At 63.7% G+C, this 13,994-nt stretch overlaps 1 protein-coding gene across 3 annotated transcripts in view; it reads right to left on the bottom strand.

Moving 5' to 3' along the window:
- Positions 1 to 13,994, bottom strand: part of PIEZO1 (piezo type mechanosensitive ion channel component 1) — a 56,529-nt gene that overhangs the window by 2,950 nt on the left and 39,585 nt on the right. For 2 of the 3 annotated variants that reach the window (XM_043435215.1, XM_043435214.1), the window contains exons 12-44: positions 13,602 to 13,862; positions 12,918 to 13,029; positions 12,655 to 12,833; positions 12,416 to 12,564; positions 12,136 to 12,318; positions 11,754 to 11,866; positions 11,496 to 11,650; positions 11,219 to 11,395; positions 11,002 to 11,127; positions 10,727 to 10,927; positions 10,128 to 10,332; positions 7,209 to 7,313; positions 6,501 to 6,654; positions 6,160 to 6,403; positions 5,941 to 6,037; positions 5,679 to 5,850; positions 5,266 to 5,355; positions 5,101 to 5,195; positions 4,730 to 4,801; positions 4,091 to 4,191; positions 3,569 to 3,650; positions 3,442 to 3,498; positions 3,182 to 3,354; positions 2,931 to 3,016; positions 2,545 to 2,736; positions 2,180 to 2,438; positions 1,923 to 2,111; positions 1,482 to 1,740; positions 1,136 to 1,268; positions 911 to 1,058; positions 617 to 831; positions 346 to 504; positions 115 to 262 (exon numbers count right to left, since the gene is read on the bottom strand). In XM_043435215.1, the coding sequence (XP_043291150.1) occupies positions 115 to 262; positions 346 to 504; positions 617 to 831; positions 911 to 1,058; positions 1,136 to 1,268; positions 1,482 to 1,740; positions 1,923 to 2,111; positions 2,180 to 2,438; positions 2,545 to 2,736; positions 2,931 to 3,016; positions 3,182 to 3,354; positions 3,442 to 3,498; positions 3,569 to 3,650; positions 4,091 to 4,191; positions 4,730 to 4,801; positions 5,101 to 5,195; positions 5,266 to 5,355; positions 5,679 to 5,850; positions 5,941 to 6,037; positions 6,160 to 6,403; positions 6,501 to 6,654; positions 7,209 to 7,313; positions 10,128 to 10,332; positions 10,727 to 10,927; positions 11,002 to 11,127; positions 11,219 to 11,395; positions 11,496 to 11,650; positions 11,754 to 11,866; positions 12,136 to 12,318; positions 12,416 to 12,564; positions 12,655 to 12,833; positions 12,918 to 13,029; positions 13,602 to 13,862 (5,091 nt within the window). The remainder of the gene's footprint in view (positions 1 to 114; positions 263 to 345; positions 505 to 616; positions 832 to 910; positions 1,059 to 1,135; positions 1,269 to 1,481; positions 1,741 to 1,922; positions 2,112 to 2,179; positions 2,439 to 2,544; positions 2,737 to 2,930; positions 3,017 to 3,181; positions 3,355 to 3,441; positions 3,499 to 3,568; positions 3,651 to 4,090; positions 4,192 to 4,729; positions 4,802 to 5,100; positions 5,196 to 5,265; positions 5,356 to 5,678; positions 5,851 to 5,940; positions 6,038 to 6,159; positions 6,404 to 6,500; positions 6,655 to 7,208; positions 7,314 to 10,127; positions 10,333 to 10,726; positions 10,928 to 11,001; positions 11,128 to 11,218; positions 11,396 to 11,495; positions 11,651 to 11,753; positions 11,867 to 12,135; positions 12,319 to 12,415; positions 12,565 to 12,654; positions 12,834 to 12,917; positions 13,030 to 13,601; positions 13,863 to 13,994) is intronic. The other variant, XM_043435213.1, reaches the window with a different exon arrangement.

Here is a 13,994-nt window from a genome sequence, read left to right as displayed (position 1 = left end):
TCTGGCCGCCAGGAGGATTTTAGGAGAGTGCTTTCTGGACTCATGCTGCGTGGGCGGTGAACAGGTGGGACCCCAGTGGGTGTGAGTGCCCAGTGCCCCCTGGGGCCCCAGCACCTTCTCGGTCTCTCGGCTGCACTTGATGATGAAGATATTGGCATAGATGTCCTCCACGCACATCCAGTTGGACAGGGACAGCGTGGTGTCCGTCCACACCCAGTCCATCACCGCCCGCAGCTCCACCAGGAATGGCACTAGCCGGAACCTGCCCGAGGCAGGGGCACCATCAGGAGGGCCGGAGGGAGGACAGCCCTCCCCCACCCAGCATCCCAGGCTGGCCACACTCACCCCTGGAAGAGGAAGAGGTTGAGGTGGTTGTACTTCTTGGTGAGAAAGTTGCCAAGGATGCGGGTGGGGTAGCCGCAGCGGATTTGGTAGGCGGACAAAGTGAAGTAGATGCATTTCACAAAGTACCACAGCTGGGCCACCGCGTTCTGGCTGAACATCCTGGACGGGACCGGGAGGCCAGGTCAGAGGTCAGGGTGCCCACCCCCCAACCCTGCCTCCACCAGGCACCACAAAGCCTGTGTCCGGGCGGGGCCTGAACCCTGGCACGCACCGCTCAGTGACGGCGGGCAAGATGAAGAACATCCAGAGGTGGACGGCCAGCACCAGGACGACCTGGAAGGCCAGCTTGCCCAGCACGGTCTTGCGCAGGTAGAGGGCGCGGTCAATGACCATGGTACTGAACTGGATCAGCAGCATGACCAGGAAAGCCTCGGGCACCTGGTCATCCGACAGGGAGGATGTGATGTCCGTGGCTGCCGAGTGCTTCTGTGGCCGGGAGAGCAGAGGTCAGGGGTGCTGGGGAGGCCGCGGGGCCTGCGCTCACCAGGGCTGAGACCCAGCTCACCCCAAAGGCCCAGAATCCGAAAATGATGATGATGAAGTCGATGACGTCGGCCAGGAACATGAGCGCGTAGACGTCGGTAGCGGCCCGGTACTTCGTGTGCAGGATGTCCTGGAAGAAGCGCCGCACGGGCCAGTACATGCTCTGGGCCCTGCGGGCAGGTGGGCTCAGTCCAGGCCCTGCTCCTCCCTCCCACCCTCATCTGGGTGCTCCCAGCCAGGCACTCACAGGGACAGGCAGAAGCTCTGCAGCCGGACCCCCAGCACCCTCACTCGTTCCCGGGGGCGACTCCGCTTCTCTCTCCGCAAGGCCGCTGCCCCTGCTGCCACCACCGCCACTGCCACTGCCTCCTCCTCGCCTTCTGTGGGGAACAGCTGCCGCTGATGATGGAGCCTGCATGGCACAGGCTGGCCCAGCTCAGACTCCTGACCATCCCGAGGAAGCCCAAAGGGGCTGCCAGTGCAGCCAGCCCACTTTGTACAGACCAAACGAGTGCAGGGACCTCCCCAGGGTCACCAGCAGAGGGTGTGAGGGACGTGGGGTGTGAGCGGCTCCACCGGGTGGGCCCTCATACCAATGGCCTGTCCTCTGGCTTCTGTGCTCTCCTTCCTCCTCCTCCGGAAACGGAGGCTAATGCGCCTCTTGTCGCCGGGCTCTAGGGGCCCACCCTTCGCTTCCGCCTGGCTGTTGTCCTCAGCAGGGGGCCTGGCTGCCCCTCCTGGCTCCTCTTGGGGTGTGGGCAGGGCTGGCTCCTCAGCCACCTTCTCCTTGGCACTGCCCCCGTCGTGCTCCTTGGACAGTGGGGGGTCCTCATGGTCCCAGAGGCCGTAGCACTGTGGAGGGAGGCAGGCTGGTGAGGCTGGCATGGCCACGCTGGGCTGGGTGAGATGGCCAGGCTCGCCTTGGGCCCCACTGTGTCCGGCCTGCTTCCTGAAATGGCTGTGCGTGTGCACGTGTGTGTGCATGTGTTCCCATGTGTCGACCTATGTGTGCAGGTGTGTGTGTGACCACTCACCAGCAGCTGTGCACGGTGGAAGAAGAGCGCCATGAGCTGCAGCAGGTCATACTTGACGTAGCTGTCGCTCTTCTCCAGGCCCAGGATGCGCGGCGGGAAGTAGGGCTTGTTCTCATAGCGCCGCAGCACTGCGTGGCTGTTCCAGGGGAAGAAGCCAAACTGGAACAAGTACTTGGCGACCACCGTGACCTGCAGGGGAGAGAGGTCAGCGTGGCGCCTGCACCCACCCCCACCCGCACCTCTCCAGCGACGCCCACCTCGGTGAAGATGATGGCCGTCATCCAGAAGCGCTTGCTGGGCCGCGGGATGGAGAGCATGGCCCACAGGAAGACCAGCACGGGCAGCACGAGGGAGGTGGCTGAGGCAGTGACCATGTGGTTGAGGACGATGACAAAGTAGCACAGCAGCTCCGAGTGGGCAGCCACGCACTGGTACATGGCCTCCAGCAGCCGCAGCACCCGACCCCGCCCTGCCGCAAACTGCTCCGCCTCCTCCAGCTCCGGAATGTGCACGCACCTGCGGGGGACCAGGCTCAGGCCTGGTGCAGAGGCCTAGACGGCACCAGCACCTGCACAGGCTCGTAGCCTCGGGGGCTACCCGCTGTGCACCCCTCCCTGCTCACCTGTCCAAGAGCAGCTCGCTGGCCGTGCGCATTCGGCCGCGGCCGCCGGCGGGAAGCTCCCCAGAGCCTCGCAGAGAAGCCCCGGGCTCAGTGACCACCTCTTCGCTGCTGCTGCGGGTGTTGTAGCCGGTGCTCAGGGGGCTGCTGGTGTCCTCGGTCATGCTGCTCAGCGGCTCCTCCACCCCCAGCCCGCTGCGGGAGAGGGCAGCTCACAAGGCGGCCTGCGCTCTGCCGGGGCTCTGGGGCAGTCCTGGAGGGCCTCTGGGTCTCTGGTGGACAAGGGCCCAGCCGGCTACCGCCCCCTGTGCAGCAGCTCAGGCGCTGGGGCTGGACAGGCCGCGTGAGGTGGGTCCCCGCTGTCCTGAGCCGCCCGCCCCCGCTCCTACCTCGATGCTGTGCTCAGCGCATCACGGGCCGCCTCGGCTTCGCTGGCGTACAGCTGGTCCACCACATCCCGGCGCACCTCTCCGCCCTGCAGGGCAGCCAGGGGCTCAGGTCAACCGACTTGGGCAAAAGGGGGGGGCGGGGGGGCGTGGCAGGTGTCTGTGCAGGGGCGGGGCATGTGGTTGTGGGCGGGGTGTTGGTGTAGGGGCGGACCCAGGGGCGTGGCACGGCGGGGCCGGGGCAACCCGCTCACCCGGAGCAGCTCCTGCGTGAGCAGATAGCGCTCAGCGCGCAGTACATCGCTCATGGCGCGGTGGTGCCGCGTGAAGTCGTGCAACCAGCGCGTCAGCCCGTCCACCAGCGCCTGGCCCAGCACCCACAGGAACTGCACAGCGCTCAGCACTCGCTGCATCACATGGCTGCGGCCTGCAGCGAGGGTGGGGCAGGAGGGCGTAAAGGAGAGGTCAGCGGGTAACCCCCGCTCCCTGACCCCAGGCTTTGGCGCCAACTCACCGGTCACCTCGTCCTCCAAGCCCTCTGCCGGCCCTGCCTCCTGGCTTGGGTCGCCTCCTAGGCACAGGGGATCTGATCAGCGCTTTGCCTCCCCACCACCCCACAACCTGCCCACAGCCAGACTCACCTGTGCGCAGCTGCTCGGCCCGCTGCTGCCGCTGCTGCCGCAGCACCGTCTGCGCGTTGGTCACCCACGCCTGGTACGCCATCTGCAGGCAGGGCCCTGGGTTAGCACCCCGCCGCCCCTGCCATGGGATCCCATTTACCCACCTCTGCCTCCCATCCAGGAGCAGCCTGGGGTCAGGAGGCCAGAGTGGGGGCCATCAGATCCCCAGAGGGCTGCGGTGGGAGGACGGGGCTGGTGCATGAGCCCACCCAGCACGTCCTGGCTACCACTCAGCGCCAGTCCCCATGCTAAGAACAGGAGCCCAAAGGTGGACAGGAAGGGCGTGTCTAGCAAACAGTGAGCCTTCTCAAGAGACCAGGGCCTGGGTGGTCAGTCAGGGCCCGGAGAGGTGGGCAGAGGGGCACACAGCTGCCCATGACCTGTACCCCTAGATCCTGCCTTCCCCCCATATGTGAGTGCAGAAGGTCTGAATGGGCTGGGTAGGTGCCCAAGGCCTAGGGAGTGTCAGGCCCACATGCTCACCTGGAAGGCACTCTGTGATGATGGCCTGGGGTCCTCAGGCTGGGCTTCCTCCTCCTCCTCACTGTCCGACTCGAACAGGAAGTAGTCCCCGGAGTGGATAACTGCAGGCAAGGGGGGCACTGAGAGCCAGCCACGCTCCCTCCTCCCCCCGGACCCTCAACTTCATCTCCTTGGTTTGGGATGGATGCAGTAACAGTCTGGCTATTCTGGCCAGCTTGAGCCCCTCAGCAGCCCTTGACCCTGTGGCAAAGGCCCGCATGCCACCCTCCCGAGGGACAGCCATGGGCAAGAACCAGGGAGTGTCAGGCCGGGGGACAGTGGCACATGCACAGGACAGAAGCAAGAGCAGGGGGACAAGACCAGACTGGACGAGAGGAACATGAGCGGGCAGGACTGGGAAGGAGGGACACTGCCAGCCAGCAGCCAAGATTCAGACTTCTGAGGCCAAGAGTTAGAAAGCAGAAGACACACAGAGCCTGTTGTGGGGACGTGGCCCCTGATGACCCAGAGGCTCAGTGTGAAGCCTGAGAGCAGGGCTCCCGGGAGGTGCTGGCCAGGTCAGTGCAGGGCAAGAGGGAGGTCTGCCTAGTCACAGCGGCCCTGAGAGGGTGGTCAGGGAAGGCCGGGTGGGGGCAGTACCTGTGGCGTGGTCCAGCCAGGGCCGCCACCACTGCTGTCGTGGCGGGGAGGCGCCCCCTGGACTGCTGGGCCCTGTGGAGGGGCAGGGTGCGCATGAGCCAGTGGGGAGGGGCGCAAGCGGCCCCTCAGCGGACACAGACTCGGAGCCCTTAGGCAATGAAGGGGCTATATGAAGTGCCACGGGGGGTGGAGGACAGCCCACAAGTGCAGACGGATAGTCACAGTCCGGCCATGTGGCCTGCAGGGACAGAGTGACCACACAGCACAGGGCGGATGGGCCAGAAGCCCCGTGGGACGCCACACAGCACGAACACGGCTCCAGCGGGCGTGGACACATGGGATGTGGGCACTGAGGCTCTGTCCACACTCACCTGGCTCTTGGCTGGGGTCTGGGGAGCCCTGAAGGCGGCCTCGGTTGGCCCGGCCCTGCCTGTGCTTCTCCTGCTTGGCCCGGATCCGCTCCATCCTGCAGAAGGGGGGGTGGCTCAGCATTGGGCAAGTCGGGAAAGCCCTGGCCTTGCCCACACGGCACCTACTGTCTTTTCAGCTGGGCCAGCGACTTCTCCTCCGCCCTGCGGTGGAGCTCGATGGTCTTGAGGTTGGCAGCGTTGTAGAGGGCGAAGCCCCTGTAGGGCAGCAAGACTGGGCATTAGCTACGGCCTGGCCCAGGGGGCTCAGTCCTACCCACCCACACCCACCTTGTCCTGCTGTGGGGAGAGGGAGACCCTCTTAGAACCTCCAGTATCACAGGGTAGGAGAGAGGGAACAGGAGCAGCCAAAGCACAGGGCTAGGGAGGAAGGCCTTCCAGCGGGGATGCACCCTCAGTCCAGCCAGCAACCAAGAGGCGGGCGAGACCGCGCATCGCCAAGGTCCTGAGAAGGTCCCAGGGGGTCTGTCTCCTTGGTTCTCCCTCTAGGTGACAAGTCAAGTCACGGAGGGGCGGCACACCTGGAGGCCTGCAGGGCGGTGGCGCGGAGCTCGGCCTGAACGTGCAGGAAGTAGTAGCTGAGGAACACCCTGCGCTGCAGCAGCAGAAACAGGAAGCAGACGCTGTCCCACAGGACGCCCGCCTCCTCCACGGGCAGCAGGCAGTCCTGGTCGCGGCCCAGCATCTCCTTGGCTGCGGACGGATACGGTCCAGGTCAGGGTCCCATAAGCCGGATGTCACAGAGCACCCCCGGGGCCCCGGCCGCCCGCTTTGCCCACTCACGGTCGTAGTAGCCCTTGACGGTGCATACGAGGCTGAAGAGCTGGATAACCCAGCAGAAGCTGCTCTGCATCTGCTCCACGAAGACGCAGGACAGGAGCTGCGGGCGGAGGAGGGTCAGTCTGGGTGTCAGGGCGGGGCGGAGCCAGGGAGGTGGGGCGGAGCCAGGGAGGTGGGGCGGGGCCAGGTGGGTGGGCTGGGGCGGGGCCAGGCCAGGCTCACAGAAAGCATGTTCTTGGAGACGATGACAGTGACGTTGTAAAGGATGAGGCAGTCCCACAGCACGAGGCGGGCACGTGTGTCCTTCTGCTGCAGGCTGGTGCCGAAGAGCAGCAGGTAGAAGCAGGCCAGTAGGTAGCCAAGCCCAAAGACGCTGATGCGCGTGGCCCCCGTGATGAACACCACCACCAGCACCAGCCAGAAGAGGTAGCGGAAGACGGCCACCTTCAGCATGTCGAGGTAGGACCTGCCGGGTGGATGTCACCGTGGACCCAGGTCACCACCACCTCCCCGGCAGCCCAGGACCAAGGCCCCAGGAGTCCCACAGCCTCTAAGACCCCCACCTGCAGTGGATGAAGTTGGGCACGGGGTTGGGCTCCCCCCGCAGCGGCTCCAGGCGGTCAGTATTGACACCAGCCATGTGCCGCCACTCCTCCGTGCGCTCGGCCGAGAACACCTGCCATTGCTGGGAGGCGCAGAGCAGCAGGAGGAAGTCACCTGTGGGCAAATGGGAGGCCACTGTCACGCCTGGGAAGTGCAGTCCACTTCCTGCCAGCTCAGCCCTTATCCTGGAGTGATGGGGTGTGTGGGCAGCTGAGCAGAAAATCCATGCGTATTTATGCCAGCATCTACACCCCGTGTGGATGTGCACGTGGGTGTTGGAGAACATGCCTGCATACATTTTCTGTGTGTACATGTCGATCTACATACACAAACCACACGCATCAGGAAATGAGGCCAGCGTGAGCCTGACTGTGCCATGTGGCATCAGTGTCCACACCCGTGTCCGCCTGTGCCCACGCCAGTGAGCAGACATGTGTCTGTGTGGTGGAACGTGTACACGTGAGATGTGCCTGTGGGATGGGGTACATTCATGGAACACAGACCCCACAGGGAATGGCAGGACTGGACTGCCTGGTGAGGCCTGGGCGATGGGCCCCTTGCTGGCTGGAGAGGAGGGTCGGTGCCCACCCGCTGCCCATCCCATGGGCATCTGCACAGTCTCAGCATGGCTGGCTGTGGCGTGTGTGCCTGAGGGGCTGGTGACTCACTGATGAGGTTGGTGGCATTGGGGGCACTGAAGAAGTCAGGCAGGTACAGCCACTTGATGAGCGCGGAGTTCATGGGGACGGCCCGGCTCCAGCGCCATGGGTAGTCTGTAGGCAGAAGGTGTGGTCACCCACTGTCCCGACCCACCTCCAACCCCAGTAACCCCCGGAGTCACTCATACACACTGTCTTGCACACAGGCCCAGGGAGCCCAGTTCTCATGGACATGAGCTCCAGGCACCCTGGGTGGGTGGGGGGATGTGGGTGGGGCAGAGGGGTTGAGGGGAGTGGGGCAGGCCCCCTGCGTGTGGACCATGGCCCAGGTAGACCCAAATGAGGCTTCACTGTGCACCTGTCAGAATGGCTAAAAGAAAACAGTGTGGATGCCCAGTACCAGAGCAGAGGGGACCGGCAGGACCACCTGGGGTGATCACCCCAGAGAAACAGAAACCATGGCCCCAGAGACAACTGCACACTGGCGAACGAGCAAACCTCTATAGCGCCTCATCCCCGACATCTCAGACCTGGAGACGGCCCAATGCCATCCAAGGGTGAAAGGTCAAGCCCACTCTGGCACATCCAAAGCATGGAAAACTGCCTACTAGGGGTCTCAAGCCAAGCGGCATCCAGCCCACAGCCCAGTGCACCTTGACCCTGAACAGTGTCTCATGAGAGAAGCCAGAGCCCGAGGTTAAACCATCCTACTCACATGCTGTTCTGGAAACAGCAAACCACAGGGACAAAGACCACGGTGGTCACTGGAAGCAGGGTGAGGGGCTGATGGCAAGAGGAGGTGGGAGGCGGGGACCTGGGGGGCATACAGAGCTCCTGCCCTGGTCAGCACCAAAGAGTGAATTTTACTACATTACAGGCTGCTGGGGGAGCCCAGGACAGAGCGCAGGCTGACAAGGGGTCTAACCTGACAAGGTGTGCATGACACACCTTCGGGGGGGGGGGGGTGGCGGGGGGAGAATGGAGCCACCCTGAGTAACTTCAGAAATGATGTCTTAACTAAAGACTGTCCAGCAAGAGGGTGTTGGAGCAGCGACACTCATAGCAACAACACAGCCAGGGCCCTTGTCTTGGTTTCTGAGTTTCACTCTCCAGTGAAAGGAACCAAGCTCCATGAGGCAGCGGCCACTTTCCTGGGGCGGGGGAGCAGGGGGTCTCTTGTGGTGGCAGTACCTCATAGAACCAAGTGAGGACATGTCCCAGGGCCACGCAGGGACTGTGTGAACTCAAAGCCCCAGTGACAGGCAGGAGCAGAAGCCTGGGAATGAAGGCCCAGAATCTGTTTGGACAGGGAAACAGCTGGACAGACCAGCAGGGTGAGAGGACAGCTCTCTTAGAGAAGATGCCAACTGAGCATCACAGGGGACAAAGAAAACCAGACACTCCTGTGGACGGATCCCCTGAGTGGGTGAGGGTTTACATGGAAACGAGACCCTCGCCAGGTCCCAAGGTCTCTTCCACAACCACACACATGACAGTGACAAGCAGTGTCAGGCCCGGTGGGGAAGGCCGCCACCTGCGATGGGATACACTGGCCCCAATGTGACGCCCTGAGACGGACTATTCGCAGCTGCATGTTTCTTGCCAAAGACGCATACACTGGTCTAATGAAAACCGTGACGGTGCGGCATGGAGAGTTTCTAGAGACAACTGCTTCGTGCTCCAGAAGCCTCAATATGACAAGAGACAGAGAAGCCCAAGAAGACCTTGGGGCCAGCTCGAGGGGTCTGCTCAGGGGCCTAGGACAGAGAGCTGGGGGAGGGGCCATCACGGCTGCCCACGGCAGCCTGTGGCTCTGCCCGGTGTTGGGGCCCTGCACCTGTTCTGGTTCTTAACTTGGGTCGCTGTGCCAGGTGGAGTCAGAGGCTGACGCTCACATCAGGGAAACTAAGTGAAGGATGTTTACAAACTCTGTTGTGCTTCTGCTGTTCTCTGTCAAAACTCACAGACTGTCAACCAAAAGGGGCATTTCACGGGCCAGGGATCTGCCTTCCACAGACACTGAGGGAGGAAGGGCCTGCCTGGGGGCTCCACGGGCACCGCTGAGATACTCCAAATGTGAAAGGAAGCACAGGACATTACAAGGCATCCAGAGAAACCCCTGTACCTGTGGACCACAGGAAACAGCAGGAGGGAGAGAAACCCAAGCTCCTCTCACAGAGAAGCCAACTAACAAGGGCGCCAGGAGTAACCGACGTCGGAACCAACCTCCATTGCATGCAGGCCTGCCTGCAGCAGGGAGAGTCTGAGCACACACAAGACTGAGCACCAGCCCCTCAGCATGCAGGGCTGATGGCTGCTCACTCCCCCCGGTGTGGGCTGTTCCTGCCCACGTGTTCACCAGTGTCTAAGCCTGGGGCATAGTCCACAATTCCAAGATCAGGGCTTTCTGCCAGCCTGTGGCCTGACTCCGGAAAGGACATAACAGGAAGGCAATAGAAGGAGATGGCCAAGTGCTCCTGTCAGGTCCTGCTCAGAGCCAGCAGCTACCAGGGACACGGCCTTGAGGATGCGGCCGCTGAGCTTGGATGGCACACCAGACTAAGGTGTCATCCAGGGATGGGCAGCCGTTCGTGGTCACCACCCTGCACATAGAGGCCTCCACCCTGGGCATACTGGACGTGAACTCCAGACAGCCCCCACTAGCCAAGAGGAGTGCAGGGCTGCTCCCTGGACTGTTTTCCAAACTCTCAACCTCTCTGATCATTTGAAACTTTTCAAAATAAAATGTTTGGCAAAAAGAAAACAATGATTCAGGGAGACCAATGAACGAAGGGCCAGCACTGCCCCCTAGAGCTGGAATGACTGCAGCCCACAGAGCCCATGGGGTGAGGGGTGCAGGTGGAAGGCGCCTGACACCACACCAGGGGCCAGGGCGCCCAGCGTGTGCCCGGCCGGCAGCCCGCTCACCGATGCACAGGGCTGGGGGGACGCCCAGGCATAGCAGGTACTGGTATAGCATGAAGAGCGCCAGGAACAGGCAGTAATTGGGCCAGAGGCGGGCGATGGCCTCCCGGCGTCGGCGGGTAAGGATGGCCACCAGCCAGCAGCCATGCAGGATGACCATGAAGTTCATGCGCTGCCCAATCACGTTCACGGCCGCCAGGAAGCAGACCTGGGGGTGGCAGAGCGGAAAGGGGTGGCCAGGGTGAGGACACAGTGAGCCAGTGGCAGTGGGGGGGGGGCCCTCCTGGCTCTGCCTCTGGGCAGCCTTGGGGGGCAGAGGGTGTTGTGCCCAGGACAGGGGCAGCAGCCCAGGCCACTCTCCTGGAGGAGCAGAGAGGCTAAACATGTCTCCATGCTGGGGAAATCGAGGTGGGGGTCCTGCAGCAGAGTTGAGCCCAAGCCCGAGCCCACCTCCAGCTGGGGCTCCCAGTCCCCATGGTCTGCTCGTCCCACCCCCCCATCCCATCAAGCCTTTGCTCAGCAAAGGCCCCACAGACGGTGGCAAGGACCCATGTGGCTGAGCCCCTACCCAGGGAAGGGGCAAGGGTTGACCCCTGCCTCACCTCCAGCCCAAATTTGTAGAAGAAGAAATTCACGTAGTACTTGAGGCAGCTGGGCAGGTCATGGTCCAGCCGCTGGCGGGTGCCCTCGGCGCAGACGGCCTGGGCAGGCAGCGGGGCCAGCTGGTGCCGGCGGCGGTGGTAGTCTTGGCTCCGGTACACCATGGCCTCGAACACCAGCAGCAGCAGGATCTGCAGGTGGTTCTGAGGGGCGAGGGCAGTCAGGCCTCACCCGCCCCGCAGCGCCCCTACCCGGCCCACCTGCCTGCTGCACTCACCTGGATGTAGCCCAGGTTGGGGAAGCCCTTCCGCACTCCAAACCAGTTGGCGGGGTCGACAGGCCCGCGGTACAGCAAGGACTGGCGGATCTCTGTCTTCTGCAGGTTCGTACTGTTGGGGAAGGGCTGGGAGAGGAGCGGCGGACACTGCATGCTGACCCCTGGGATGGACCCCCACCCAGGCCCTCTGCACCTGCCCCTCCACTGTGGCGCGTACCTCCGTGCAGTTGCTGGCGTACTCGTGGGGGTTGACCACCTTGAGCTGGTACAGCATCTTGCACACGATGATGATGCAGGTCCACACGGTGGCCAGGCACGAGGCCATGGGCCGGAAGCGTGGGTAGGGCAGGGCGAAAGCCCAGAGCACAACCAGCAGGAAGTTCAGCACCGACACCTATGGGTGTTGGTGGCCGGATCAGCGCCCTCCCCACAGGCCTCTTGCCCCCCCATAGCACCCGGGGGCCACGCGGGTATGCGAGCATGTCCACACTCACCTCCTTCAGAGCCACCCACACGGTGTACAGGGCCACCAGCTTGAAGACATGCAGCTCCAGCAGGCGCCGCACCAGCACCTGCACGCGGGTGATGACGTCCGAGAAGCCGGTGGCCAGGTCCAGCAGGCGCTCGGCCACCAGGCCCCACTTGCTGGCTGGGGCGGGTTGGAGGGATGGACAGTGAGGAGGAGGGGCCCGGGCCATTCTGTCCCGTGCAGATGGGGCTCCAGGGCTCAAGTCCGGACACCTTGAACTTACCCTCTGGGACCTGCGTGGCCTGGTGGGGGCTGGCCGTGCCCAGCCCCTCGTCCCTAGGCACCTCCTCCTCTTCCTCCTGCTGCAGCAGGGGGGTCCGGCTCACCGCATCCTGCCTAGGACAGGGCCCCGGAGTGTCCTTCCCACCAGCACTCCTGGGGTGGCCCTGTAGCCCCTTCCTCTCTTGCCTCCCCCACCCCAGCTCTGGGACCCTGGCTGTGGGTGCTGCAGCCACCAGGTGGGAGCATGGGGCCTGCTGACCTCCTGACCCCTGTGACCCCAGTGGGGCACCTAAAGGTGACGGCTGAGGCCCTACCCCTATTCCGGGTCTCCTGCCCGATGCCACCAGCCTCTGCAGACCCCCAGCCCCAGGGGGCAGGCCTACCCAGGAACCCAGCGTGGGATGCAGGCACCGGGCAGCGGCCGGTGCTCAGGGTCAGTGAGCTGCATGAAGGGCCGGTGGAAGTAGTGCAGCTGCAGGATGCAGGCGAGCAGAAAGAAGCCGGGGACCAGGATGCTGGAGAAGAGCTCAGACACGCTGAACTGCTCCAGGCCCAGGTCCCCCAGCCTGGGTGGGGAGGCGAGGTAGGAGTCAGCACAGTTGCACGACCCCCATAGTGGCGTCCCACACCCCACACCCCCGCCCAGCCCCGCCCCAGACTCACTGCTCATCGGTGAGGCCCGTCAGGTTGCGCCAGTAGGCCGGGAAGTCCTGGAACTGGAAGGTGTAGACGGCCACCAGCACCAGCATGGTGTAGGCCACTACCAGCCACCAGAATGCCTTGAGCAGCTTCCGCCACAGGCTGTAGTAGACCTGCCGGCCAACGGGCGTGGTGAGGCTGACCGTGAGGCCCCAGCCCCCTGACTCCACGCCCCCACCACTCTGCGCCCCGTGTCCCCACACCTGGAAGAGGATGAGACAGAGCAGGAAGAGCAACATGTAGACGATCTTGTAGACCACCAGGCGGCCAGCGAAGCTGACCACGATGAACATGCCTGCACACACGTAGATCCAGTACTTGGCGTAGATGCCCCTGACCAGCTCCCCCAGGCTCCGCAGCAGCATCTGCGTCCGTGTGGGCTCTGCAGTGGGTGGGGCACAGCGTCAGGACCAGGCAGGTGGGCAAGGAGCTCCCCTCCAGTCACCCAGCCCTCCCACCCACTCACCTGTGGCGGCCACGGTGACCTCCGTCAGCGCCACGGGGGCCCGCGCCCTCCTCAGCAGCTTCTCCTTCACAAACTGGCGCAGCAGGAGCCAGAAGGTCAGGGTGCACAGCAGCTGGGGAGAGGGGGGCGGCATCACTGAGGGGCCCAAGCAGGGGAGCCGGAGGCAAGACTGCAGCGGGAAGGTGTCCCCCCACCTGCCATCCTCCTCGCAGGCACGAGTTCACATACAAACGCACACACACTCCTACATGGTGGCTCCTACTCACACACGATCTTGTGTGCACACAGACCCACAGGTGAACACAGGCTCACATGTGTTTGCATGCTTGCATGCCCGCAGACTCACATAGTGAGGTGTAGCCCACAGCCCTCCCACGTGGCCAGCGTAGAGGCTGGCATGGATGTCCAGGTGCAGTGACCTGTCTCACAAGGGGACACCATGAGGACACAGAAACTCACTGGGACCCAGGACCACATGCGGTGCTGCGGGCTCTGAGACGAGCCCGTCTCAGGACACAGGATGGTGCCCCCAGCAACATGAGGTCGTCACTCATTCACTCGACAAACACCAACTGAGCAACTATGCTGGGCTTGGCCAGGGGGTCCTGGTGATAGCCTGACGCGGGCCCTGGGCTGCAGCATGCCCACCGCACTGGGAGCCAGGTGAGGGCTGGGAGGACTCACCATGGCGCCCAGGTCCAGGCAGGGGTAACGGGTGTGCTCCAGCCCCAGCTGGCGCAGGCTGACGGGGCCCAGGGCGGTGGGCAGCTCAGTCTGCAGGTCCATGGCCCACACGTAACGCAGGCAGCAGAGCGCCAGCCCATAGAGCAGAATGAAGGGCGAGCAGAGCATGGCCAGCTGGTGGCGGCTGCGCACCGTCCAGATGAGGCAGGCCCAGAGCAGCAGCACGAAGGTCAGCCAGCTGTGGTAGGTGATGCTCCACACCTGTGGGCCGGGGCGGAGCAGGGCTGCATGCATGCTCCCCAGGCTGACAGCGTGGGGGCCCCCGACAGGAAAGCAAACCCGCCCTGCTGGCCCACCCACCCACCACACAAACGTGCACACACATACAACCAT

This window comes from Cervus canadensis, chromosome 18, assembly GCF_019320065.1.
Source record: "Cervus canadensis isolate Bull #8, Minnesota chromosome 18, ASM1932006v1, whole genome shotgun sequence".
NCBI lineage: Eukaryota > Metazoa > Chordata > Mammalia > Artiodactyla > Cervidae > Cervus > Cervus canadensis.
This window is presented reverse-complemented; position numbering and strand designations above follow the sequence as displayed.